This window comes from Stegostoma tigrinum, chromosome 16 (genome assembly GCF_030684315.1).
Source record: "Stegostoma tigrinum isolate sSteTig4 chromosome 16, sSteTig4.hap1, whole genome shotgun sequence".
Lineage (NCBI taxonomy): Eukaryota > Metazoa > Chordata > Chondrichthyes > Orectolobiformes > Stegostomatidae > Stegostoma > Stegostoma tigrinum.
The window spans coordinates 42,431,170-42,457,425 of NC_081369.1; the positions used below are offsets into that span (position 1 = coordinate 42,431,170).

Below are 26,256 nucleotides of genomic sequence, written 5' to 3' on the forward strand. Positions count from 1 at the left end.
GTTATGGGCCATGAACAGGCATTTGGGACTAGTTTAATTTGGGACTACGTTCAACATGGACTGGCTGGACCAAAGGGTCTGTTTCTGTTCTGTATGACTCTATGACTGAATGTCAAATTAAGTCATGCATGAAGTAAGTAAGTAATGTGGACTAGCCATACAAATACACTGATTACAAGTGCAGGTCAGAGGGTAGGAATCCTACAATGAGTAACTCACCTCATGACTCCCTCAAAGCCTGCCCACCCTCCACAAGGCACAAGTCAGCAGTGTGCTAGACTGTTCCCCACATTCCAGAATGAATGCAGCGCCAACAACACCGGAGAAGATTGACACTCTCCAGGAAAAGACATACCACTTGATTGGCACCATATCCACAAACATTCAATTCCTCCACCAGCGCTCAATAGCAGCAGCATGTTCCATCTACATGATTTACTGCAGAAATTCAGCAAGTCTCCTTGGACAGCATGTACTTAACCCCGACCACATCCATCTAGAAGAACAAGAATAGCATATAATCCCCTCCAAGCCCCTTGCTATCCTTACTTGGAAATATATCACTTTTTTCACTGGGTTAAAATTCTGTAACTTCCTCCCTGATGGCATTGTGGATCTGTCCACAGCACATGTACAGCAGCAGTTCCGGAAGGTAGTTCATGACTACCACCTTGAGGGCAATGAGGGATAGGTGATTGATCTCGTGACTGAATGGGGCACCTGGCCTTTTAAAGGGACAGTCCACCCCTAAACAACCAGGAATATTTTCAAATTGCTGAAAGATGCCAAGCTACACTTATTATTAAATAGGGAATCCCCCCCACTACCAGCATCCACTGGATAATAATTGACCAGAAACTCAACTGGACTTGTCATGTAAAAAATTCAACAGCTATAAGAACAGATCAGAGGCTACAAACATTCAACCTCCTGACTTCCCAAAGACTGTCCATCATTTATAAGACAAAGTCAAGAGTGTGATGGAATACTCCCCACTTGCCTGGATGAGTACAGCTTCAGCAACACAGCTTGTCAGTACCAATGCTTATTCACATCAGTGTATACCATCTACAAGATGTACTGCAGAAATTTAAAGACCCTTAGACTGCACCTTCCAAATTCACCACCACTTCCATCCAGAATATAGTTGACAGTGAAGAAGATTATCGAAGATTACAAAGGGATCTTGATCAATTGGGCCAATGGCTTGAGGAGCCGCAGATGGAGTTTAATTTGGATAAATGTGAGGTATTGCATTTTGGTAAAAGAAACAAAAGCAGGACTTTTACAGTTAATGGTAAGGCCCTGGCGAGTGTTGTTGAATAGAGAGACCTAAGGGTTTAGGTACATAGTTCTTTGAAGGTTGCATCACAGGTAGAGACAGGGTGGTTAAGGTGTTTTGCATATTTGGCTTCATTTCTCAGGCCACTGAGTATAAGAGTTGGGATGTCATGTTGAGGTTGTACGGGACATTGGTGAGGCCACTTTTGGAGTACTGTTCTTTGGAGTAAAATTCTGGTAGCTGTGTGATAGGAAGGACATTATTAAATTGGACAGGGTCCAAAAAGGATTTACCAGGATGTTGCATTGACTGGAAGATTTGACTTATAAGGAGAGGCTGGATAGACTTGGACATTTTTCATTGGAGTGTAGGATGTTGAGGGGTTACCTTATAAAGATGTATAAAATCATGACGGGTGTAGATATGGTGAGTAGCAAAGGTCTTTTCCCTAGGGTGGGTGAGCTCGAAACTAGGGGGTGTATTTTTAAGGTGAGAGGAGAAAGACTTTAAAAGGAACCTGAGTGGTTCTGAAACAAATAGGGAGAGAGGGGAAGGCCGATAGAAGATGGATAAAGGAGAAGATAGGTGGAGAGGAGACAGACATGTCAAAGAGGCAGGGATGGAGCCAGTAAAGGTGAGCATAGGTGGGGAGTTAGGTCAGTCCAGGGAGGACGGACAGATGAAGGAGGCGGGATGAGGCTAGTAGGGAGGAGATGGGGGTGGGGCTTGAGGTGGGAGGAAGGACAGGTTAGGGAGGCGGGGACAAGCTAGGCTGGTTTTGGGATGTGGTAGGGGGAGGAGAGATTTTGAAACTTGTGAAATCCACATTGATACCATTGGGCTGCAGGGTTCCCAAGTGAAATGTGAGTTGCTGTACCTGCAACCTTCGGGTGGCACCGTTGTGGCACTGCAGGAGGCCCAGCATGGACATGTCGTCTGCGGACTGGGAGGGGGAGTTGAAATGGTTCGCGTCCTGTCCTGCCTCCCTAACCTGTCCCTTCTCCCACTTGTCCCTTCTCCCACTTGTCCCTTCTCCCACTTGTCCCTTCTCCCACTTGTCCCTTCTCCCACTTGTCCCTTCTCCCACTTGTCCCTTCTCCCACTTGTCCCTTCTCCCACTTGTCCCTTCTCCCACTTGTCCCTTCTCCCACTTGTCCCTTCTCCCACTTGTCCCTTCTCCCACTTGTCCCTTCTCCCACTTGTCCCTTCTCCCACCTGTCCCTTCTCCCACCTGTCCCTTCTCCCACCTGTCCCTTCTCCCACCTGTCCCTTCTCCCACCTGTCCCCTCCTCCCACCTCAAGCCCCACCCCATCTCCTACCTACTAGCTTCGTCCTGCCCGCTTCACCTGTTTCCCCTCACTGGACTGACGTCTCTCCTCCTTAACTCTCCACCTACACTCACCTTTACTGGCTCCATCCCCACCTCTTTGACCTGTCTGTCTCTTCGCCATCCATCCTCTCTTTTGTCCATCTTCTGTCCGTCTCCCCCCCTCTCCCTATTTATTTCAGAACCCCCTTCCCCTCCCCCCATTTCTGAAGAAGGGTCTAGGCCCAAAACGTCTGCTCCTCTGCTGCTTGGTCTGCTGTGTTCATCCAGCTCGACACCCTGTCGTCTCAGATTCTCTAGCATCTGCAGTTCCTACTGTCTCTGAAACAAGGATGAGAGGGATATGGGGCTACCACAGGCAACTGGGACTAGCTTAGTTTGCGAAACTTAGTTGGGATGGACAAGTTGGACTGAAGGGTCTGTTTCCCTGCTGTGTAAGAAAGACTCGACAAATGCTGGTGTACCTAGTGCTGCCCATATTCCATGTATTTTTTAAAGAAATACAGTATCCTTAGCTGTATTGATATTGATATAGAGTCAAAGAGTACAACAGCAAGGAGCTATTTTCAAACTTGTGTAAGACTCTGAAGTATTATGTTCCAGTTACCACATTACAGGATGGGTGTGAATACAGAAAGAGTGCAGAAGTGATTTACAAGGATGCAAAGGGGATATGCAACTAGTTATGTGGATAGATTGAAGAAGTTGAAACTAACTAGGGTAAGAGGTTACCTGATTGAGATTTTCAAAATCATAAGCACGCTGGATAGAGTAAGTGGGGAGATACTGTTCCTGTTTGTGAAACAATCAAGAATGAGAGGGCATCAATTTAAAGTGACTTGCAATAGAAGCAAAGATGATATGAGGAAAAAATGTTTTCATTCAGTGAGTAGGAAGATTATGGAATAAAAACCAAAAGAACTGCACATGCTGTAAATCATGAACAAAAAAATGTTGCTGGAAAACCTCAGCAGGTCAGGCAGCGTCTGTGAAGGAGAAAACAGAGTTAATGTTTTGGGTCTGGGTTCTGAGGAAGGGTCACTGGACCCAAAATGTTAACTCTCTTTTCTCCTTCACAGATGTGCCAGACCTGCTGAGCTTTTTCAGCAACTTCGTTTTTGTTGTTGTTGAGGAAGATTATAGAAATGCACTGCCCGGAAGCGTGGTAGAGACAGATTCACTTGAGGCATTCAAGATGGTGTGAACGAATGTTTGGGAAGAAATGATACGCAAGCATATGGGGAGAAAACAGGAGATTGGCATTTGGTAACGATGCTCATTTGAAGTGCTGGTACAGGCGCGATGAGCCAAATGACTGCCTTCTGTGCCATAACACCTCTGTGATTATGTCATGCATTTCTTCTTGTCAAGGCTCCAGATGGAATCCGAAAGTGCATAGTGGCTACAAACATTGCGGAGACGTCACTGACTGTGGATGGGATCATGTTTGTTGTTGACTCAGGATACTGCAAACTGAAGGTGAGAACATGTTGATGTGACACACATTGCAATCTAATTAAATTTCATTAAATTTAAAGGAACCCAAAAATATTTCAACGAAAAGGAATAATTTGTTCATGAAATTGCATTCATGAAAAATGCTATCCCAAGGGGTAAATTCTACTAACTTCTAATAATTGGTACACATTTGATTAAGTATGATGTATGATTTCCCTTAAAAATTAGCAAATCACATAAAGGTTAAAGACCTAGTGCCTGGTGATTCAGTGTTGCTTAGAGCATGCCTATTGGAGTGCTGCATGAAATACAGAATTTGTTCTGTTTCACAAATTGAGGATAAGAGTTTTGATTCTGTAAGCTCAATTAGTGATCAGATTATGTGCAGGAAATCTTAGATGGAGAATATTAGCTGGATATAAATTGTCCCATTGGGAACACCCAGCATGGGCTCATGAAGGGTCGGTCATGTTTAACTAATTTGGTGGAATTCTTTGAGGACATTACTTGCATGGTGGACAATGGGGAACCTGTGGATGTGGTGTATCTGGATTTCTAGAAGGCATTTGACAAGGCGCCGTACCAAAGGCTGCTACATAAGATAAAATTGCATGGTATTACAGGTAATGTATTGGCATGGATAGAGGATTGTTTGACCAGTAGAAAGAAAAGAGTAGGGGTAAATGAGTATTTTTCTGGTTGGTGGTCAGTGGCTAGTGGGATCGGTGTTGGGACCGCAATTGTTGACAATTTGCATAGATGATTTAGAGTTGGGGACTAAGTGTGGTGTGTCAAAATTTGCACTAAGCTGAGTGGTAGACAAAAGTGTGTGGAAGACACTGAAAGTCTGCAGAGAGGATATAGATAGTCAAGGTGAGTGGGGAAAGGTCTGGCAGATGGAGTACAATGTTGATAAGTGTGAGGTCACCCATTTTGGTAGGATTAACAGCAAAATGGACTATGTTTTAAATGGTAAAAAATTTCAGCACACTACTGTGCAGAGGGACTTTGGGGTCCTTGTACATGAATCGCTAAAGGTAGGATTGCGAGTGATTAAAAAGGCAAATGGAATTTTATCTGCCATTGCTCGAGGGATGGAGTTTGAAAACAGGGAGGCTGAGCTGCAGCTGTATAGGATCCCAGTGAGGCCGCACCTGGAGTACTGTGTGCAGTTTTTGTCTCTTTACTTGAGAAGAGATAAAATAGCACTGGAGGGGGTGCAGAGGAGATTCACTCGGTTGGTTCCAGAGTTGAGAAGGTTGCATTATGAGGAGAGACTGAGTAGACTTATACTCATTGGAAATCAGAAGAATAAGGGGAGACCTTACAGGAACAAATAAGATTATAAAGGGAATAAACAAAGTGGAGGCAAGGAGGTAGTTTCCGCTAGCAGGTGAAACTAGGACTAGAGGGCATGGCCTCAAAATAGAGGGAAGCAGATGTAGGACTGAGATCAGGAGGAACTTCTTCACCCAAAGGGTGATGAATCTATGGAATTCCCTGTCCAGTGAAGTGGTTGAAGCTACCTCGCTGAATGTTTTTAAGGCAAGACTAGATAAATTTTTGGACAGTAAAGGAATTAAGGGTTATGATGAGTGGGTGGGTAAGTGGGGCTGAGTCTCAAAAAGATCAGCCATGATCTTATTAAATGGCGGGGCAGGCTTGAGAGAGCCAGGTGGCCTATTCCTGCTCCTCGTTCTTATGTTATGTTAACACTCATTTCTGTAAAGGTCAGAGATAAATTAGAAATTCAGTACTCCAGACATGTATGCAGATAATAGATACTCATGAAAATTCATTTGTAAAAAAGAAATAACATTGCTTTCTTGGCTAAGCCGTGAAATATGGTGAGAAAGGAAGTTGACTTTTAAATGAATGCGATTTGTTTGTGCTAAACTTCTGCACAATTAATTTAAACAGAATATCACAGGCAGGAGGACACCCTGTTATGATTTGGTAGTGCAGCGATAGTGTCCCCACCTCTACCGGGAGATCCAAGTTCAAATCCCGCTTGTTCCAAAGGTGTGTAACAACATCTGTGAGCTATTTGATTTGAAAATATCTACACTATCCTAATTTTAAGATGTCAATGGGTTAGAACAAGAAATACTAAAACAAACAAAAATTTATTTTTTGCTGTTACAAATACATATTGCCTGCCAGGACATTTTACATTGCTTCAGCGTTTCTGATCCTTTTCTGAACTTTTGAATAGGTTTTTAACCCTAGAATGGGAATGGATGCTCTTCAGATTTATCCAATTAGCCAGGCTAACGCCAATCAACGTGCAGGTCGAGCTGGGAGAACAGGTCCAGGCCAATGTTTTAGGTAAGAGCAAGTGATTGTCCACAATTTCTGTTCAGTGCATTTCCATCTCTTCCTTGAAAGATGTACAACGCCTACTCATGAACTGTGCTCACGCGTGAATGCTGAATGATTCCCACTTATAATTGTATAGCCTATTAACATCTGTACATGATTAGAGGTCTTAGGTTGGTTCCCAAAATCTGCGGATCTTCTCTAGGTAGAAATCAGAGTTGAAAAAAAAATTGCTAAGGCAGGACAAAAAGCTTTTCAAATGCTGCTTTGAATTTAAGGTATTTTTTGATTGGATTAAAGCTACAATTAAAACTAACGACTTATGATTTTTGATTTTACAAAATGAAGACATAAACTTGAGAACATTGAAAACTGCACAGAAAGGTTTCATTTGCACTTCATTCCCCCAAATTAACTGTTTGTTACTGCCTCTTGGTTTGCCCTCTAAAGTCTGACTTCTCTGACCTTCTGATCTACGAAGGTGTGGAATAATTTTGTAATTGGTAATTTGCACTGCAAGCATTAAAGGAATAGAAAGCAATTTTTTTATATTCACTTAAAGTATTCAGTATTATTATAAGCCAAAAGCTGAATGTACTCAAACCAGATTTTATGTGGATCAATTTATTTTTGTGAACAGTACTAAATTTGCCAAGAAAAACTGTTGACTCATGCAACTATAAATTATAAAAGTTATGTGTAAAATAATATGTTAGTGTATAAATTAAAGAGATGTGCAATCACTTTCCTTACTACAGTAGATTTATTTTATTAAATTGTGCAGGCTGTACACACAGAGTGCATATAAAAATGAGATGCTGACCACCACTGTTCCTGAGATTCAGCGGACAAACTTGGCTAACGTAGTACTGCTGCTTAAATCGCTTGGTGTACAAGACCTACTCCAATTCCACTTTATGGACCCGCCACCTGAAGATAACATGCTGAATTCTATGTACCAACTCTGGATCCTGGGTGCCCTCGACAATACAGGTAAATGGGGGCAGATATTTGGAAGTTTTCTTAAATGAACCTAAGATTTTGAATCCGGGGATAAAATATTGGAATTATGGTTGGAAAAGAAATATTGTCAGTGAAATTATTTCCGAAATATTCAACACAATACAAGGTAAGGGGCAATGAAATAACATTCAGTCTTTGAATCTTATTTTGTAAGGTACAACTCACTTGATCTAGTTTGCAACTGAATTTTGATTACCTTTTTAAATCTTACCTGATACAATGGATTAAATGGCTGGAACCCTAAACAAGTGCGTGTTGTATATTGAGTTGGTTTTGAAAGCCAAAAACCTCACACTTGAGATCAACTGGTTCCACTACTATGGCTAGGACCTATGCAAAGATCCAAATAAGGTAACTGCAAATGTATTGAATAGGGGATAATCTGCAAACATCTGTTCTGATTAAACAGTCACTGAGTTTTGGATTCAGCAATTAAAGACTTTATTTTACAAGCATATGCTGAGAAGTATGCTTGGTAAAAGTCCACCAAGGTGTCTCCTTGATGTGAAATCAGCATGATAATTGAAGTCTTCACTCACATTTCAGTCAGTGTTTTTCAGTCCTCATGTTATTATCTATCCCAGCAGTTACATCACACATCCTCATCAATAAACAGATATGCATGTTCTACAGGCATCCCTTTCACGTTCTCATAAGCTCTGGGATATTAGTAATCACTGTTAACCTACTTATTCCATTAACTCTGAGACTTAATTCAAGCTGTGAAGGTCCTTGAGATTTGATAGAATTCCCGTAGAATGTGTTGTAAATCCCATATTAACTACAATATTGGCTACATTTCTCATCATGCTCAGAAAAGGTGCTCATAGCTACATTTGTGTATTCTTAGACTATTAGTATGTATCTAAATATTAAATGCTTAATCAGTTGTCTCAGTTCACCCTTCCTGTTGGCTGTGGCCATAAATCTGAGAGCCAGGAGGCTACTTACCTGAATGTCCAGAGATCCTTCTGGAATATATGAGCGTCACATCCCTAAATATTCACAGTTAATCTTATATCCTAATGATAGGCTGGAACTGATATTTTCTGATATCTGTGGCTAAGTACCTTTTAAGGACAGTACCCCCAGCCTTTTCTTGTTATTTGTTTGTTTGTCAGCCATTTCTGTCTCCAGCCACTGGCTTCTGGAAGCAAATACAAAATGGTTACCAAAAATATGAATGCACAAATCCTGCCACCACGTGGTGGTCTTTGTCTTCTACTCCTGCAGCTTGTGGTAAATGAAGGGGTTTAGCAATGTTGCAAAGTTCATATACGTACTCTGGCAGAGGTGTACCTCATAGTGGACCATGTTGATATAGTCTCCTAATTCACCTGTATTTCATGGAGTTTCGGCAACAATTGTTGACCAGTTCCTTGTGCTCAATCCAAACCTAGATTTCTGGCATAAATCAGAAGGTTGGGTTAGGGTCTCGTAGATTTTTATCTGTATGGTAGCATCTTTACAATTCATTTGGGCAGAACATACCCACACCATATCCTTGAGTAACAACTGTAGAGGAATCTCGCTGCTGAGCATCGTTGGGAAGGTCTTCGCCCACGTGGACCTGAGCAGACTACAAAAATCGCCGAAAGGGTATACCCCGAAACTCAGTGCGGTTTCAGGTCAGAACGCTCCACAATCGACATGATCTTCTCCCTCTGACAGCTACAAGAGAAATGCCGAGAGCAAAGACAACCACTCCGCCGCCGCCTTCATTGACCTCACGAAGGCATTCGACCTTGTGAGCAGAGAAGGCTTATTCAAAATTCTCGCCAGGATTGGCTGTCCTCCGAGACTCTCTAGAATAGTCCCGTCGTTTCACGCGGATATGAAAGGCGTCGTTCAATTTGACGGCTCTTCTTCGGAGGCTTTCAACATCCGCAGTGGTGTTAAGCAGGGCTGTTTGGCATCCTGTTTGGCATCTTCTTCACAGTCATGCTGAAACACACGTTTGGAACATCAGCTGATGGTGTCTACCTCCACACTAGATCGGACGGAAGGCTGTTCAGTCTGTCGCGGCTGAGGGCAAAATCCAAGGTTCGTGAAGTACACATTAGAGACACGTTGCTTGCAGATGACGCAGTGTTGGCAGCACACGCTGAAGAGAAACTGCAGCGCCTCATGGACAACCTCAAGAGCCTGCCAGGAATTCAGCCTGACCATTAGCCTGAAGAAGACCAACGTGCTGGCTAAAGGCATTGAGCACCCCCCCCCCCCCCCCAAATCACCATCAACAACTACAAGCTGGAGGTAGTCCATGAATTCACATACCTTGGCTCCACCATCACAGACAGCCTCTCCGTGGACTCCGAGATCAACAGGTGGATCGGATGAGCAGCCTTCACATTCACCAGGCTGACCGAGACAGTCTTGGAGAACAAAAAGCTAACCACTAGCACCAAGATTGCAGTCCACAGGGTTGTGTGTCCTCAGCACACTGCTTTACAGCAGCGAGACCTGGAACCTCTACTCCAGACAAGAGTGGCGTCTCAATGCTTTCCACCTTTGCAGCCTGAGACACATTCTGGACATCAACTGGACTGACCGAGTCACCAACACCGAAGTCCTCACCTGTGCCCAGGTACCCAGCCTCTTCACCCTACTCCAACAACGCCGCCTCCGCTGGTTGGGTCATGTACATCATATGCTGGATGGGAGGATCCCGAAGGATGTGCTGTACGGGGAATTGGCCATCAGCAAGAGAGCACGAGGACACCCTCATCTTCGTTTCAAGGACGTCTGTAAAAGGGACATGAAGTCAATGGACCTGGACATCGACAGATGGGAAGACGTCGTAAAAGTTCATTCATGCTGGAGTGAGGAGAGAAGAAACTGAGGCTTGCCGCTGAGGAAAAGCGTGCTCGACGGAAAGAAAGCGACACGGCAACACTGGAGGAGAGTGTCTTCATATGCAGTCGCTGCAACCGAGACTATCACTCCTTTGTGGGCCTGTATAGCCACAACAGACACTGCGCTACCACCAGCAGCTGAATCAAAACACTTCAGGCGCAGACCCATGGTCTCTCGAGACTGACAGATGCCACACATATTATTAGCACCTTTAAAATACATTTGGGCAGAACATACCCACACCATATCCTTGAGTTGAGTAATTTACCAGTAGTGCCCTCGTTCTTGCTTCTAGATTAATCAAATTCGGGTCACTAACCTCCCTGTGCATATGTCTGGGTATGGCTCTGAATCAAATATCCTGCAATGTCCAGAGATAATGGGAACTGCAGATGCTGGAGAATCCAAGATAACCAAGTGTGAAGCTGGATGAACACAGCAGGCCAAGCAGCATCTCTGATGAAGGGTCTAGGCCTAGACCCTTCATCAGAGATGCTGCTTGGCCTGCTGTGTTCATCCAGCTTCACACTTTGTTATCCCCCAATGTCCAACTGTGTTAAGTGAAGTAAGTGCCCTGCCAGTGCATAGAGTTAATCTTTTATTTTGGTTGTGCTTCTTGCAGAACTATGCCCATGAGTGTACATTTTGTCCCTCAGCCTGCAAGTTAAAGTCCTTAGTGCCTTTTGGTCCATTGTGAGTTGTGATCATTTGTATTTGAAGTTTGCTATGAACTTAGAACTAAATTAGTGCAACTGAAATGCACTTTTTTTTTGGTTCTTGTAGCTCGTTCTTCCAGAGCTTTACAATTCTCCTAGTCACCAATCAACTGATTAAATGTGTGCTCTGCCTAACCAATTAATTTAGGATGGTAACAGCAGTTGGCCTTTCACTGTTCAACTTGATGGTCAATCTTGATGTCTTTGGAGTAACATCATCTTTGGGTCCTTTTTCCTTACAATGTCCTTGGGAGACAACAATTATTGGGATGCTGTTGCCTTCTAATAACCACACATTATAGCACCTTACATCAGTGCATCAGTTTACAATTCTGTGTTGACTGTATTGTCCTTCAAGTATCTTTCTCCACGTGAACCGGGGTAAATTGATCGATCCTTGTGAAATCTTATTCAGTTCTACATTATCCCTTGTACCTTTTGGGGTCTCCTTTCTCTTCTTTGGGTGGTTGAACTGTCAGTATGCAGACATGGTCCTTTTGCCGATGTACACCGTGGGCACCTCTTCTATTAAAGTGTTACCAGGAGTATGTTATCCATCACTGCTATACCTGGCTGCTGTTAACCTGGTGTGGTTGAAGCCAAACAATTAAGAGCCTCTGGTAACAAAGATCGTCTGACACTCCTGTCGTCAGAAATGGATGTAAGTCATACAAGCCCAAAAGATGTGCTGTATGGGGAATTGGCCATTGGCAAAAGAGCCTCTGATAACAAAGAGCGTCTGACATTCCTGTGGTCAGAAATGGATGTAAGTCATGCAAGCTCGAGCTAAGACTACTAGGAATGGTGTCACGCCAAGTAGCGTTTCTGGAAATTAAAATACCGTACTCATCATTAAGAATTTCCTTTTATAATCTATCTTTACAGCATATAGCTGCACCAGACCTTTAGGTTGACAGTGTTGTTACTTTTGATATTTAGTTGATATTTCCAAATAAGTAGATAATAATAACTCATGAAGTCACTCTGTGTCATAAAAGGGCCTTTTACCTTACAAACAATGTAATTAGGAGTGGGAGCTGCTGAGATAGTGACACCTGAACATCTCAGTTTCTGATTTCTGTATGCACACTCCTCCTTTGCCTTGGGAATCAATTCCAGCAACATGCTTTGTTGGCTCCTTCTCAGGTAGTGTCTTATGCTCCACAACCATTCTATCTCATTCACAAGCTCTGGAGAAATTTTACACTCAAACAGATTATAAACAATACATCTTTAAAAATGAAAATCAAGTATTTGTGATTTTGTTTGTTCTTGATCTTAGATGAGAACTTTTCTCACCCTCGATGATTTGCTAAATCGAGCTGCACATTTTGCATCTCAGAATCATCTGACTGCTTATATTGAAAGCGTTGATCCTCTGGCACGAAATCTTAACCAGCTAATGGAGAGAATTAGCCTTTTTGCTTTGTTCCACCCTTTCAGAAAACAATCTCCATGCGTTTGTGACATATATTTTATTAATGAAAATTTTCCTGAACTAAAAGGAGCAAGGATGTGTTTCAAACTCCAGAATCACTTTTCTGCTCCAACTTGTGGTTTGGTGGGAGTAGAAAGAACAATTTGTTTTTGTAGAATCATAGAATCCTTACAGTGTAGACAGAGGCCTTTTGGCCCATCAAGTCTGCACCAACCCTCCAAAGAACATCCCATCCAGACACCACCACATTCCCACCCCACTCTATCACCATAACACCACATTTACTATGGCTAATCCACCTAGCCTAAACATCCATGGACACTGGCAATTTATCATGGCCAATCCACCTAATCTGCATATCTTTGGACTAAGAGGAAACTAGAGCACCCATTGTTGGAGTGTTGTCTGCTGAAAGAAGGGCTTGTCTCCTTGCACCTTGCCAGTTAGCAGTATCTGTTGTCTTCCCAGTTAGGCTTAATTCCAGAACTCTCTCAATACTATCTTACATCCTGTAAACTCCAGCAAATCCTTTCCCATTTCTCAGCAGAGTGAAGTTCCCAGTCTACATCTCAGTCTTCCAGGGAAGCTATCAGCCACTTGCTGTTCTCGTGATCTTCGTCTTTAGACTCTTGAGTTGCGATTGCAATGTTTATTTTGTCTTTAATCTCAGCCTGTTTGAACTCATAGTTTTAAGATGGAATGCGCATATTTTCACAATTGCCTTTTCACCCTTGCCTCAGGACTATTTATCCCACGACTCACCATGCTTATCTGAAGCTAATGTTAGAGCCCAGTCTTCCTTATACATTTGACTTTCGGTCTTTATAATTTTAATTTGTCATGAATTTAGGGTATCTGGAATTCATTGCCTGAAAATGTGCTAGAGGCAGGAACCTCAAGACATTTTTAGTAGTTCTTAGATGAGTACTTGAAACCACTTGGCACATAGGATTACGGACTATGTGCTGGAATATGGTATTAGATTAGATGGATGTTCAATGACCAGCATGGACACAACAGGCTGAAGGAACTCTTTCTATGCTGCAAAAACTGTACAGTGAATGATCTTTGAGTCCCCAGCTGAAATTTCAGTCTGCTTTGGCTGATGTCCTGCTTGCAATCTGATGGCTTGCTGTCTGAGAAACGATCTCCCTGCTTTATGCTACTGGGCTAAGAAACGGTCCCTTCCATTTCACCCTACCAGCTCCCGTTCTCTAGGAAACAGATTTACCTGATTTCTCTCACTGGGCAAGGAAATGTCCCTCTGCTTTTATGCTACCAGTTATTTTGCTACAAAACTGTCTTCCCCATTTTAATCCTCAACTGTTCATTCATCAATGTGTTTCGATTTGCCCTGGAATTAGATTTTTTCCTCCTTGTTTATTCGAGGAACTAAACAGCAATTGTGGATCTACACAATCTCTCGTCACTGCACCCATAGACCAATTTCCTGATCCTTGGCTCATTAATGTGTGTTCAAAATAGACATTGGATGGTAAAATTAGTGTACTCAACTTTGATGTCAGAGTTGATCTGGTGTTACCAATTGACATTATGAAGACCCTGGTTGCAGTGTCAAATTGTTGTGATGGCTTAGCAGCCATTTTGAGTATTGGACTCTGCCATCACAGATGTTGTTTTTCAAGCAAATACTAGAAGATACACTGGGAAAAGTTCACCAAGGTCTCCCTTGATACAAAGTTAGCGTGATAATTCATAGTCGTAATTTGACTATCTTAGATTTTCAATAACATATCCTTACCAATAGGCAGGGCAATGCATGCTGTGCATTTAAATATCGATCTTAATTAAGTGCCTTGCTTCTCTACCATTGGATCTTGCCGATGTTCCTTTGCCACCATTGTGGAAAAATAGACATTTTGTGGTGTTCCAAAGTGTCCTTAGAATGTTGATGAGTGCCTGTTTAGTTGCTATAGTCCTGTGGTCATGGATTTGCTAAAATTGTCAGATTGAGAATGATAGGATTTTGTCCAAAATATATTGAATGAAAGGCAGGATATATCTCTCGCACTATGGCTCTCTTGCAAACTCGGTCTCTCGATCTTGCTGTCTCTCTTTTTCGCTCTTGTTGTGCAGTGGTGTGTCCCTACCTCTGGGCCTGGAGGCCAGGCTTCAAGACCCATCCCCTCCAGATGTAATAACATCTCTGGATAAGTTAATTAGGGCAAAAAAAAAATCCATGTCCAGAATAGTGAATCATTTATATAGTGAATCATCTGATGACATGGTTATACATATGATCATGCTTTTCATGTTGATAAATGCTGAAATATTCTGTTGAAATAAGTTTCTCAACCTACTGAATTGCTTCCTGCAGCTACTGAAATAGTGACAGAACTAGGACACTCATTGGCTAGAAGCACAAATTAAGGATGTCAAGCTTCTTGAACGCCAGTGCAGCTGTAACAATCCAGTTGAGTGGTGAGCAATCCAGTACGCTCCTGATTAATGTTGTAGATTTGAGGTCAGGAGATAAAACCCCTTACTACATTATGGTATGCTTTATGCATTTCTAACTGGAAGTGATGAACTGAGCAAAAAGGAGCTCAAATCTGCATCTGTTCCTGCTCAGTGATACAGATGTTTACAAGCTAACAGTGAATGCTACCACATTATCCAATCAAGCTTAGTTTTAAATATTTCGATAATTAGAAATGTAAACAACTGATGAGATTGTATAATCGGTCTTTTGATCTCGCCAATTTATTTTAGACCAGTATGAACAAATGAAAATCTAATTTTATTTATATTTCAAATACTTTGTACTATTTTTGTTGTCTGTGTAGGCAGTCTGACTCCAACTGGAAGGTTGATGGTAGAATTCCCACTAGATCCTGCTCTCTCAAAGATGTTGATAGTATCATGTGACATGAGCTGCAGTGCTGATGTCCTTATCATTGTCTCAATGCTTTCAGTGCCTGCCATTTTCTATCGACCAAAGGTATGTGCAAAGCTTATTTGCTGATATTTTTTGTTCCCATGTTGAATACTGCCAATCGGAATTGTAGGCGTCTCAGAATGATCTGTAACAGTCTAGTGTTAAATTGTCATTTTTCATTAGAATAAAATTATTGTTTATCCCGTGGTATTCTCCTCTTCTTCCTATGGAAAAGATGCGTAGGTTCCATGTAATAAAACATCCACAATGTTACAATTCTAACCAGGAATTTGTGGTGTGGGTGCAGTCTTACTTTGCATCATTAAATGGCACAGTAGGTTGCAGAATTACTTTGGGTAAGATTTTTGTTAAGATTGTGGCACTCAGCAAAACGCTGGCATGTTCCTGTCTTAATAAATTATTTTGAGTCAGATTAAGGAATAAAAACCCAAGTAATAGTTAGCCCTGAATAATTTTATTTAAGAATTAATGATTTTAGTTTTAATAGAATTTCAAATTCTTCTACTTCCATAATGTTTGAATATTTTAAACAATCCCAGTGAAATGCTGGTCCAGCTTACAAAGCCCACACCTCAATAGATGCTGGTTTATTAGTTACTCAGTCCTCTTTCCATACTAACATACAATCTCCAACACCATGGGGTTTTATCTTATTAATCAGTAACATGTACTGTATCATACACCTTAAATAAAAATAATATATAAAATATGTGACATCTGCTGCTTCCTCTTTATCTGTTTTGCTCGCTACCCCATCTCAAAAAATAATACATTTGTTAGGCATGATTTTCCCATCATGAAGCCTTGCTGACTGCATGTTCATTTTATGTATTTCTAAATGATCTGCAATTACATCCTTTATAATAGACTCTGATATTTTCCTAATAACAGATGTTAAGCTAACTGGCTTGCACATAACTGTTTTATGTTTCTATCCCTACCAAAATTTTCGACTCCCCTGGGTCTTTTTCAGAGCCTAAGGATTCTTGGAAGATTACTACCAGTGCATCCACTTTCTCTGCAGCTACTTCTTTGATTTCCCAGAAAGTACCAATCAGATCCAGCGAATGCATTGGTCTTTAGCCCCAATAGTTTCCCTAACATTTTTTCCTGTAGTGATATTTGTTGTACTTATTTCCTGTCCTCCTTTTGCCCCTTAATTATTTTAGTATTTTTGGATTGTCAGTGTCTTCTACTGCATCCTCTGCCATGTCCTGGCTTCCCCAGCTTGTTCTCAGGCAGTTGTTAACATTTTTCTCTCTCGTCCTGCGTATTACTTACAAGTTTACCCTTAGCATTTATTATTTGTCTCTTCTTTTTGTTGTCTTTTGTTGGTTTGTTAAAAACTTTTCAACCCTCTGATTTACCCCATTGCATATGTCTTTTAATTTGATGCTATCCTTAACATACCTGTTTTACCATGGTTGGTTTATCTCCCAAGATTCATTCTTCTCACTTGGAAGTATCTTTGCTGTGAACCAATATATATCTGTAACACGTGCCATTGTCCCTCAACTGAGTTTGCTATTGCACTCCCTTCTCTGCCTTCCCTCATTTATAATTATCCTTACTTTTGTTCAGCAAATTTGTTTCTGAGATGTGTTCCTCCCTCTCAAACTGAATGCTAAATCCTACTGTGTTATGGTCGCTGTCATCTTGGGGATCTTTTACTCTGGCATCATTGATTAAACCTGCTTCATTACAAATCGCTTACGTCCAAAATAGGCTGAACCCTAATTGACTAGTTGAATCAACAATTTTTTAAAATTTATTCACGGGATGAGGGCATTGCTGGTAAGGGCATTATTTATTGCCTATCCCTAATTGCCCAGAGGGCAGTTGAGAATCTACCACATTGCCTAGACTCTGGAGTCACATGTAAGCCAGACCAGGTGAGGATGGCAGTTTCCTTTCCTAAAGGACATTAGTGAACCTTATGGATTTTGCTAACAATCGACAGTGGATGCACGGTCATTATTAGACTCTTAATTTCCGAATTTTATTGCATTCAAATTCCACCACCTGCCTGGCAGGGCAAAATTTGGACCCGGGCTCCCAGAACGTTTCCTAGGTCTCTGGATTAAAAATACAGCAATAATACCACTAGGCCATCAACTCCCCTACAGAGGAAACTGTTCCAAATACATAATGCATTCCTGTTTGTGGCTACCTCAGCCATTCTGAGACTCCCAATCTACAAGAAGAATAAAGTCACCCATGATTGGTGTATCCCTTTTTACATGCCCTCATTATCTCCTGACTTACTGTTATGTTCCACCATATAGCTACTGTTGAGGGCCTATAGACTGTGCCTCTCATCGTCGTCTTCCCTTATTTTTACCCGCCCATATGGATTTACATCTTCTGGTCCAAGATCATTTCTTAGTGTCATTCTTAATCCATTATATACTAACAATAATATTCCACTACCGTATTCTGCCATCGTTTTGAAAAATCACATGCCCCTGAAGATTTAATTCCCAGCTTTGAATTTCTTGCAACCATTGTCTCCACAGTGGCGATAAGATCATATCCATCAATCTGTATTTGTGCTGATAATTCATTTATTTTGTTCCAACTAAATGTATTCAAGTACGGGAGTGGCTAATTTAACCTCTACTGTTTTCCCCCATTTGACTCTATTTACTGCAGTTTTCTATGTTCGTGCACTCAGTCCCTCTTGTCCTACTCTGGGTATCATTAAGCAGATAGCTGCCCTATAATGCTGCCATATCCTGTTGATTTGTAAGCCGCCACTTCCCCTCTCTAAAACCTTCTCCCTTTCCAATTAGTTTAAAGCCCTCTGTAAAGCCGTAGTTACTCAAGACAGTGGTGCCAGCGTGTTTCAAGTGAAGCCTAACCCACCAGAAAAGTTCTCCTGCCCCACAGGCCAAAACCACTTTTGCCCACACCAGCTTCTGAGCAATACATTTAAATTCTTTACTTTATGTACCGTATGCCAATTTGACTAGCTCAGATGGTAATCCAGAGGTTATTAATTGGAGGTTTTGCTTTATAATTTACCTCCTAACTGTTCAAAATCTTTTACCAGATCCTCTTTTCCAGACCAATCAATGTTGTTCGTACCAATGTGGAAGACAACCCTTCCTTCCCATTCCAAGTTTTTCTTCAGCCTTGAGGAGATTTCCATACCATGGCTCTGGACAAGTGACATAGCCTTTAGGACTTCTGTTCATGGCTGCAGAGAATAGTATCTCTCCTTTTTAAACCCACCCCATACCAGGTTATGTTATAAGATGTGTTGCTTTAGCACAGTCACCTATTCCCATATACACGTAGGCCCTTTATCACATTATATGAGGTTGCATTCAACATAGCTATCACATTTATCTCTTTTAGCATCTCATTATCACTTATTCAGCTTGTATTCTGTCCTGGCCTGCTGTCTATAAATACAACTTTTTCCTAATTACTAACAGTTATGAAGAAGAGTCACCGGACTCAATATAATAAAATATGAGGCTGGATGAACACAGCAGGCCAAGCAGCATCTCAGGAGCACAAAAGCTGACGTTTCGGGCCTAGACCCTTCATCAGAGAGGGAGATGGGGGGAGGGAACTGGAATAAATAGGGAGAGAGGGGGAGGCGGACCGAAGATGGAGAGTAAAGAAGATAGGTGGAGAGAGTATAGGTGGGGAGGTAGGGAGGGGATAGGTCAGTCCAGGGAAGACAGACAGGTCAAGGAGGTGGGATGAGGTTAGTAGGTAGATGGGGGTGCGGCTTGGGGTGGGAGGAAGGGATGGGTGAGAGGAAGAACCGGTTAGGGAGGCAGAGACAGGTTGGACTGGTTTTGGGATGCAGTGGGTGGGGGGTAAGAGCTGGGCTGGTTGTGTGGTGCAGTGGGGGGAGGGGACGAACTGGGCTGGTTTAGGGATGCAGTAGGGGAAGGGGAGATTTTGAAACTGGTGAAGTCCACATTGATACCATATGGCTGCAGGGTTCCCAGGCGGAATATGAGTTGCTGTTCCTGCAACCTTCGGGTGGCATCATTGTGGCACTGCAGGAGGCCCATGATGGACATGTCATCTAGAGAATGGGAGGGGGAGTGGAAATGGTTTGCGACTGGGAGGTGCAGTTGTTTGTTGCGAACTGAGCGGAGGTGTTCTGCAAAGCGGTCCCCAAGCCTCCATTTGGTTTCCCCAATGTAGAGGAAGCCGCACCGGGTACAGTGGATGCAGTATACCACATTGGCAGATGTGCAGGTGAACCTCTGCTTAATGTGGAATGTCATCTTGGGGCCTGGGATAGCGGTGAGGGAGGAGGTGTGGGGACAAGTGTAGCATTTCCTGCGGTTGCAGGGGAAGGTGCCGGGTGTGGTGGGGTTGGAGGGCAGTGTGGAGCGAACAAGGGAGTCACGGAGAGAGTGGTCTCTCCGGAAAGCAGACAGAGGTGGGGATGGAAAAATGTCTTGGGTGGTGGGGTTGGATTGTAAATGGCGGAAGTGTCGGAGGATGATGCGTTGTATCCGGAGGTTGGTGGGGTGGTGTGTGAGAATGAGGGCGATCCTCTTAGGGCGGTTGTGGCGGGGGCGGGGTGTGAGGGATGTGTTGTGGGAAATGCGGGAGACACGGTCAAGGGCGTTCTCGATCACTGTGGGGGGAAAGTTGCGGTCCCTAAAGAACTTGGACATCTGGGATGTGCGGGAGTGGAATGTCTTATCGTGGGAGCAGATGCGGCGGAGGCGGAGGAATTGGGAATAGGGGATGGAATTTTTGCAGGAGGGTGGGTGGGAGGAGGTGTATTCTAGGTAGCTGTGGGAGTCGGTGGGCTTGAAATGGGCATCAGTTACAAGCTGGTTGCCTGAGATGGAGACTGAGAGGTCCAGGAAGGTGAGGGATGTGCTGGAGATGGCCCAGGTGAACTGAAGGTTGGGGTGGAAGTTGTTGGTGAAGTGGATGAACTGTTCGAGCTCCTCTGGGGTGCAAGAGGCGGCGCCGATACAGTCATCAATGTACCGGAGGAAGAGGTGAGGTTTGGGGCCTGTGTAGGTGCGGAAGAGGGACAGTTCCACGTAACCTACAAAGAGGCAGGCATAGCTGAGGCCCATGCGGGTTTCCCCCCACAGTGATCGAGAACGCCCTTGACCGCGTCTCCCGTATTTCCCGCAACACATCCCTCACACCCCGCCCCCGCCACAACCGCCCTAAGAGGATCCCCCTCGTTCTCACACACCACCCCACCAACCTCCGGATACAACGCATCATCCTCCGACACTTCCGCCATTTACAATCCGACCCCACCACCCAAGACATTTTTCCATCCCCACCCCTGTCTGCTTTCCGGAGAGACCACTCTCTCCGTGACTCCCTTGTTCGCTCCACACTGCCCTCCAACCCCACTACACCCGGCACCTTCCCCTGCAACCGCAGGAAATGCTACACTTGTCCCCACACCTCCTCCCTCACCGCTATCCCAGGCCCCAAGATGACATTCCACATCAAGCAGAGGTTCACCTGCACATCTGCCAATGTGGTATACTGCATCCACTGTACCCGGTGCGGCTTCCTCTACATTGGGGAAACCAAGCGGAGGCTTGGGGATCGCTTTGCAGAACACCTCCGCTCAGTTCGCAACAAACAACTGCACCTCCCAGTCGCAAACCATTTCCACTCCCCCTCCCATTCTTTAGATGACATGTCCATCATGGGCCTCCTGCAGTGCCACAATGATGCCACCCGAAGGTTGCAGGAACAGCAACTCATATTCCGCCTGGGAACCCTGCAGCCATATGGTATCAATGTGGACTTCACCAGTTTCAAAATCTCCCCTTCCCCTACTGCATCCCTAAACCAGCCCAGTTCGTCCCCTCCCCCCACTGCACCACACAACCAGCCCAGCTCTTCCCCCCCACCCACTGCATCCCAAAACCAGTCCAACCTGTCTCTGCCTCCCTAACCGGTTCTTCCTCTCACCCATCCCTTCCTCCCACCCCAAGCCGCACCCCCATCTACCTACTAACCTCATCCCACCTCCTTGACCTGTCTGTCTTCCCTGGACTGACCTATCCCCTCCCTACCTCCCCACCTATACTCTCTCCACCTATCTTCTTTACTCTCCATCTTCGGTCCGCCTCCCCCTCTCTCCCTATTTATTCCAGTTCCCTCTCCCCATCCCCCTCTCTGATGAAGGGTCTAGGCCCGAAACATCAGCTTTTGTGCTCCTGAGATGCTGCTTGGCCTGCTGTGTTCATCCAGCCTCACATTTTATTATCTTGGAATCTCCAGCATCTGCAGTTCCCATTATCTCTCACCGGACTCAATGTTAACTCTGCATTCTTCCCCCTGATGCTGCCCAATCTGTGTTTCTCTGGCAATTTCTGTTTTTGTTTCAGATTACCATTCGCAGTTCTTTGTTTCATTTTAACACTTATACAGATGTATTCACTCTTAATCACATGGGTATTCATCAGCTTCCACATGTTGCAGCAGCAACACATCATCCTGCCATCACTGTCATTTGATTTAATTTATAAATCAGCTGCTGTAGATATCACGCTGTCTACAGTTCAGTGGCTTTCTTACGTAAAAAACTAGTATCGATTTTATACTTTGCCGGCTATTTTTAAGGAGAGAAGCATTGGAAAGCTTGTGAAGACACAAAAACAAATTGCTGGAAGAGGTCAGCAAGTCTGTCAGCATCTGTGGAGCGAGATCAGAGCTAATTTTTCAGGTCTAATGATTCAAAACTGGAGTACTTTCTTTACCTTTAAAGCTAGAAATATTCACCAATCAGCTTCTTTCCCTGCACTCATTGTAGTTTGTGACATCACTCCACTGGTCTCACTCCAGGTCTGCATCTTGATTCATGCTTTTTATCCTCTCCCACTCACTTCTTATTCTAAAGTTTATTTCTTCCCGTAAACCTTAGTGAAAACACCTGTTTCCTTTTGCACTGATTTCCCATTTTGAATCAAATTTCTAACAGTATATTCACTCCATAGCCTTTGTCTCACTCCACAAAAGAACATAGAACAGTAGAGCTCAGGATCAGAGCCTTCAGCCACCATCTAGTGCCAACTATGATGCTATTCCAAACTAATTCCATCTATTCCTCAGTTTTGAGGAAGGCTCACCGGACCCAAAACGTTAACTCTGTTTTCTCCTCCACAGATGCTGCCAGACCTGCTGAGCTTTTCCAGCAACTTTGTTTTAATTCTATCTATTCCCTATTTGTTAATTTGTCTGCCTAAGTGCCTCTTAAACTTAGTTGTCACATTTGCTTCAACCATCTCCCTTGGCAGTGCATTTCAGGAATCTACTACACTGTGTTTTTAAAAAAAAGACTTTCCACACACTTGCTTTTTACAAAAAAAATTGCTCACCCTTGTTTTAAGTTTCCCCTTTCACCTCAAACTTGTGCCAGCTGGTATTTGACATTGCCACTCTGGGGGAAAAAAAACTCCGACTATTCAACCTGCCTGTGCCTCTCGTGATAATATATATTTCGACTAAGTCACCTGTCGGCCTCCAATGCTCTAGTGAAAGTTATCCAAGTTTTCCAACCTCCTTATAGCTAATGCATCCCAATCCAGGCAACATCACGGTAAACCACTTCTACACCTTTTCCAAAGCTTCCACATCCTCCTCATAGTACAGTAACCAGAACTGTGCACACAACTCCAAACGTAGCTTGACCAATTTTATACAGTTGCAACATGACTTGCCAACATTTATACCCATTGCCGTAACTGATGAAGTCAAGCATGCGGCATGGCTTCTTTATCACCGTATTCCACTTGAGTTGCCACTTTCAGGGAGCTATGTACTTGCACCCCAAGATCCCTCTGGATATCAGTGCTCCTAAGGCTCCAGCCATTTACTATGTACTTTCCTGTCGCATTTGGCCTCTCAGATACATCACCTCACACTTGTCCAGATTAAACTCCACCTGTCATTTCTCTGCCCAACATTTCAGTTGACCTATATTTTGGACCAACCTAGCATGAGAGACTTGTCAAATACTTTACTAAAGCCCATGTAGGCAACATCCACTGCCTTACTCTCATCAATCACCTTTGTCACTTCCTCAAAAAATTCAATCAAGTTATTGGGACAGGACCTTCCCTGTGTAAAGCTATGCTGACTATCCCTAAAAAGTCCATACTTCTTCAAATACAAGTAAATCCTGTCCCTAAGAAACTTCTCTGATAATTTCCCTACCACTCATGTAAGCCTCATTACGCTATAATTTCCTGGATTATCCCAGTTTCCCTTCTTGAACAAAGGAACAGCAGTACCTTTTCATCTGGGATCTCGCTTGTGGCTAAAGAGGATATAAAGATCTCTGTCAAGGCTTCAGCAATCTCCTCCCTTGCATCTTCAGTATCCAGGGATAAATCTCATTGGACTCTGAGGACTTATCTACCTTTAATGTTTTTCAAGACACGTGCCACCACCACCACCTTAATATTGACATGCCTTAGAGTATCAACAGACCCCTTTCTAAACTTAACAACATCGATTACTTTCTCCTTGATGAATATTGATGTGACGTACTCATTAAGGACCTCATCCATTTCCTCTGCCTACATACATAAATTCCCTCCTTTGTCCACGAGTGGGCCTACCCTTTCCCTGGTTACCCTCTTGCTCGTAATGTGTATATAAAATGCATTGGAATTCTCCTTAATACTATTTACCAAGGTCATGTCATGCCCCCTCCTATTCTTTAAGTTCTTTTTTGATTCCTTTATACTCAAGGATTTTGCCACATATTCAACTGTGTTAGCTTCCTATTTCTGGCTTCACTAGCACGTGACATAAGGAATAATCCCTAGATTACCACTCTGGAGGTCCTTTTTTTCAACTTCCTATCAAATCTAAATTCCCTTTACAGGACCTTTTATATCTCCACTGAAGTATCCTCGCATTGACCATGCATCTCATTGACTAGGTGGTGCAAAAAATATCCCTTTAATCTATGAATTTGCTCAGATTTGTTTTTAGCTGCAGTGATCAACAACCAATTTAGATAAAGGAATTCAGGTGCTTAAATGTTGCCACAGTCAGGCAGCTACTCCTTTAATTAGGCTATTTAACTGTTTAGTGATCTGAAAATTTCTGTCTATCCTGTGCACAGCTGCAAGATGTTCAGTGCTCTGAGAATGTGATTGTTGGCAGGCCGAAGACCCTTGTTATTGGTAACTGGTCAGTAGCCCACAAATCAATCTGCTGCTGTTGCCAACTAAAATTCCATTTGTACCCAGTTGTTTGGCTCCAGTTTGTTTGCAACCACTGCTGTAACCCACAACTGTGCAAAACAGTGCTCGTAATGAGAATTAAGTTACTTGTTTTCATGCAACAATCCTTGCAGTCCCTGGTTTTAAAACAGTTCTCATTTCATAGAAAAAGAATAGAAAAATAAATAGACGTGTTCTTTGCAACATTTTTGCATTAAAGTCTTCAATGTAGACTGATTTTATTAGATTTTTTAAAAAGAATTTTGTTTCTTTTACCGGTGAAAATACTGGCTTTTAAAATGAAGTGTCTAAATAAAAACTAATGAGTTAACAGCCTAAATGAGCAAATACTTTTTTTAAAATTTCAGGGTCGAGAGGAAGAGAGTGATCAAATGAGGGAGAAGTTTGCTGTGCCAGAAAGTGACCATTTGACATACCTTAATGTTTACCTGCAGTGGAAAAATAATAACTATTCCACTATTTGGGCTAATGAACACTTTATCCATGCCAAAGCTATGAGAAAGGTAATGTCAGTGTTAAGTCACTGTTATTAATACTTATATTGGTGTACACGAGTACTTAGTTATTTAAGTAATGATGTATTTTTTGCAAAATATTAGGTACTATTGTCTGTAGTGAGCAGAAATGTACAGTGACCTAGGTACGACTGCATGAGCATGCTGTGCAAGCAGCTAAACTTTGTTTAAACCTTCATGTCCTTGCCCTCATCAAACTACCTGCCAATGATGCAAGTTGCCATAACAGTATAATTAGAAGAGATCACTGCTCAGTCCTTGTGGAAACAAAATTCTGACGTTATGCTGAGGATACCCTCTATTATGTTGTGTGGCAATGTCCTTGAGTTGCAAGTAATAGATTGAGAACACATCTAGTTACTGAGAGCTGAGCATCCTCCTCAATCTGTCATAAAGCCAGATTTAATGAAGAATGTGGGAGAATGTACCAGGACTGCATCAGGAATACCTGAAACCGAGGCACCAATCTGATGAAACCATAATATGTGACTTAAATGCAAGATAAAGAGTAAAAGTAGCACATGAAGGGCAAAGCTAAGGGATCTCATAAGCACAGGATGAAATCAATGCTTTATAGTCTGCTGCCTCCATTCACGAATGGTAGTTGACAGTTGTAAACTACCAATGAGAGGTGGAAACTGCAGGAAAGTTTCCAGTCCTTAGCAATGGTTGAGCCTGGAACTTTGTTGTAACTTTTTCGTTTTTGTCTTTTAGTACTTGTCGTCAGTCAGAAGTGCAGAGCATCATTTTAGAACCCAGTTTGATTTACTTCATAAAGTATCAGGACATGGCTGAGGGCACTAGATACAGCAAAAGCTGTTGGCCCTGACAGCAAACCTGCCTGTAGGGCTGAAGACTTGTACTTCAGCACTGGCTGCACTTCTATCCAAGTCGTTCCAGTACGTTTAGAGAGTTAAGCTGAGCTAACAAAGTGAAAAATTGACCAGGTATATCAAGTCCACAAAAAGCCAGACAAAAAACAACACATTAGACTTCTTTACCAGCCAACAAAGTGATAGAAGATCACTTACTCAGCAATACCATGTCCACTGATGTTCCTGAGTTCCCCATATGCATTTGATTCCAACCTTCATTACTGTGTTTGTACAAATGTGAATAGAAGAGCTGAATTTCAGAAATTAAATGAAAATTACTACCCTTGGCATTAGCCCCACATTTG

The 26,256-nt window shown here is 42.9% G+C and overlaps 1 protein-coding gene across 1 annotated transcript in view; it reads left to right on the forward strand.

Moving 5' to 3' along the window:
• The window catches only part of dhx38 (DEAH (Asp-Glu-Ala-His) box polypeptide 38), a 144,638-nt gene that overhangs the window by 75,825 nt on the left and 42,557 nt on the right, over positions 1–26,256 (forward strand). Inside the window, exons 18-22 of the mRNA XM_048546464.2 lie at positions 3,982–4,089; positions 6,284–6,396; positions 7,172–7,380; positions 15,228–15,382; positions 24,909–25,064. Of these exons, the coding sequence (XP_048402421.1) occupies positions 3,982–4,089; positions 6,284–6,396; positions 7,172–7,380; positions 15,228–15,382; positions 24,909–25,064 (741 nt within the window). The remainder of the gene's footprint in view (positions 1–3,981; positions 4,090–6,283; positions 6,397–7,171; positions 7,381–15,227; positions 15,383–24,908; positions 25,065–26,256) is intronic.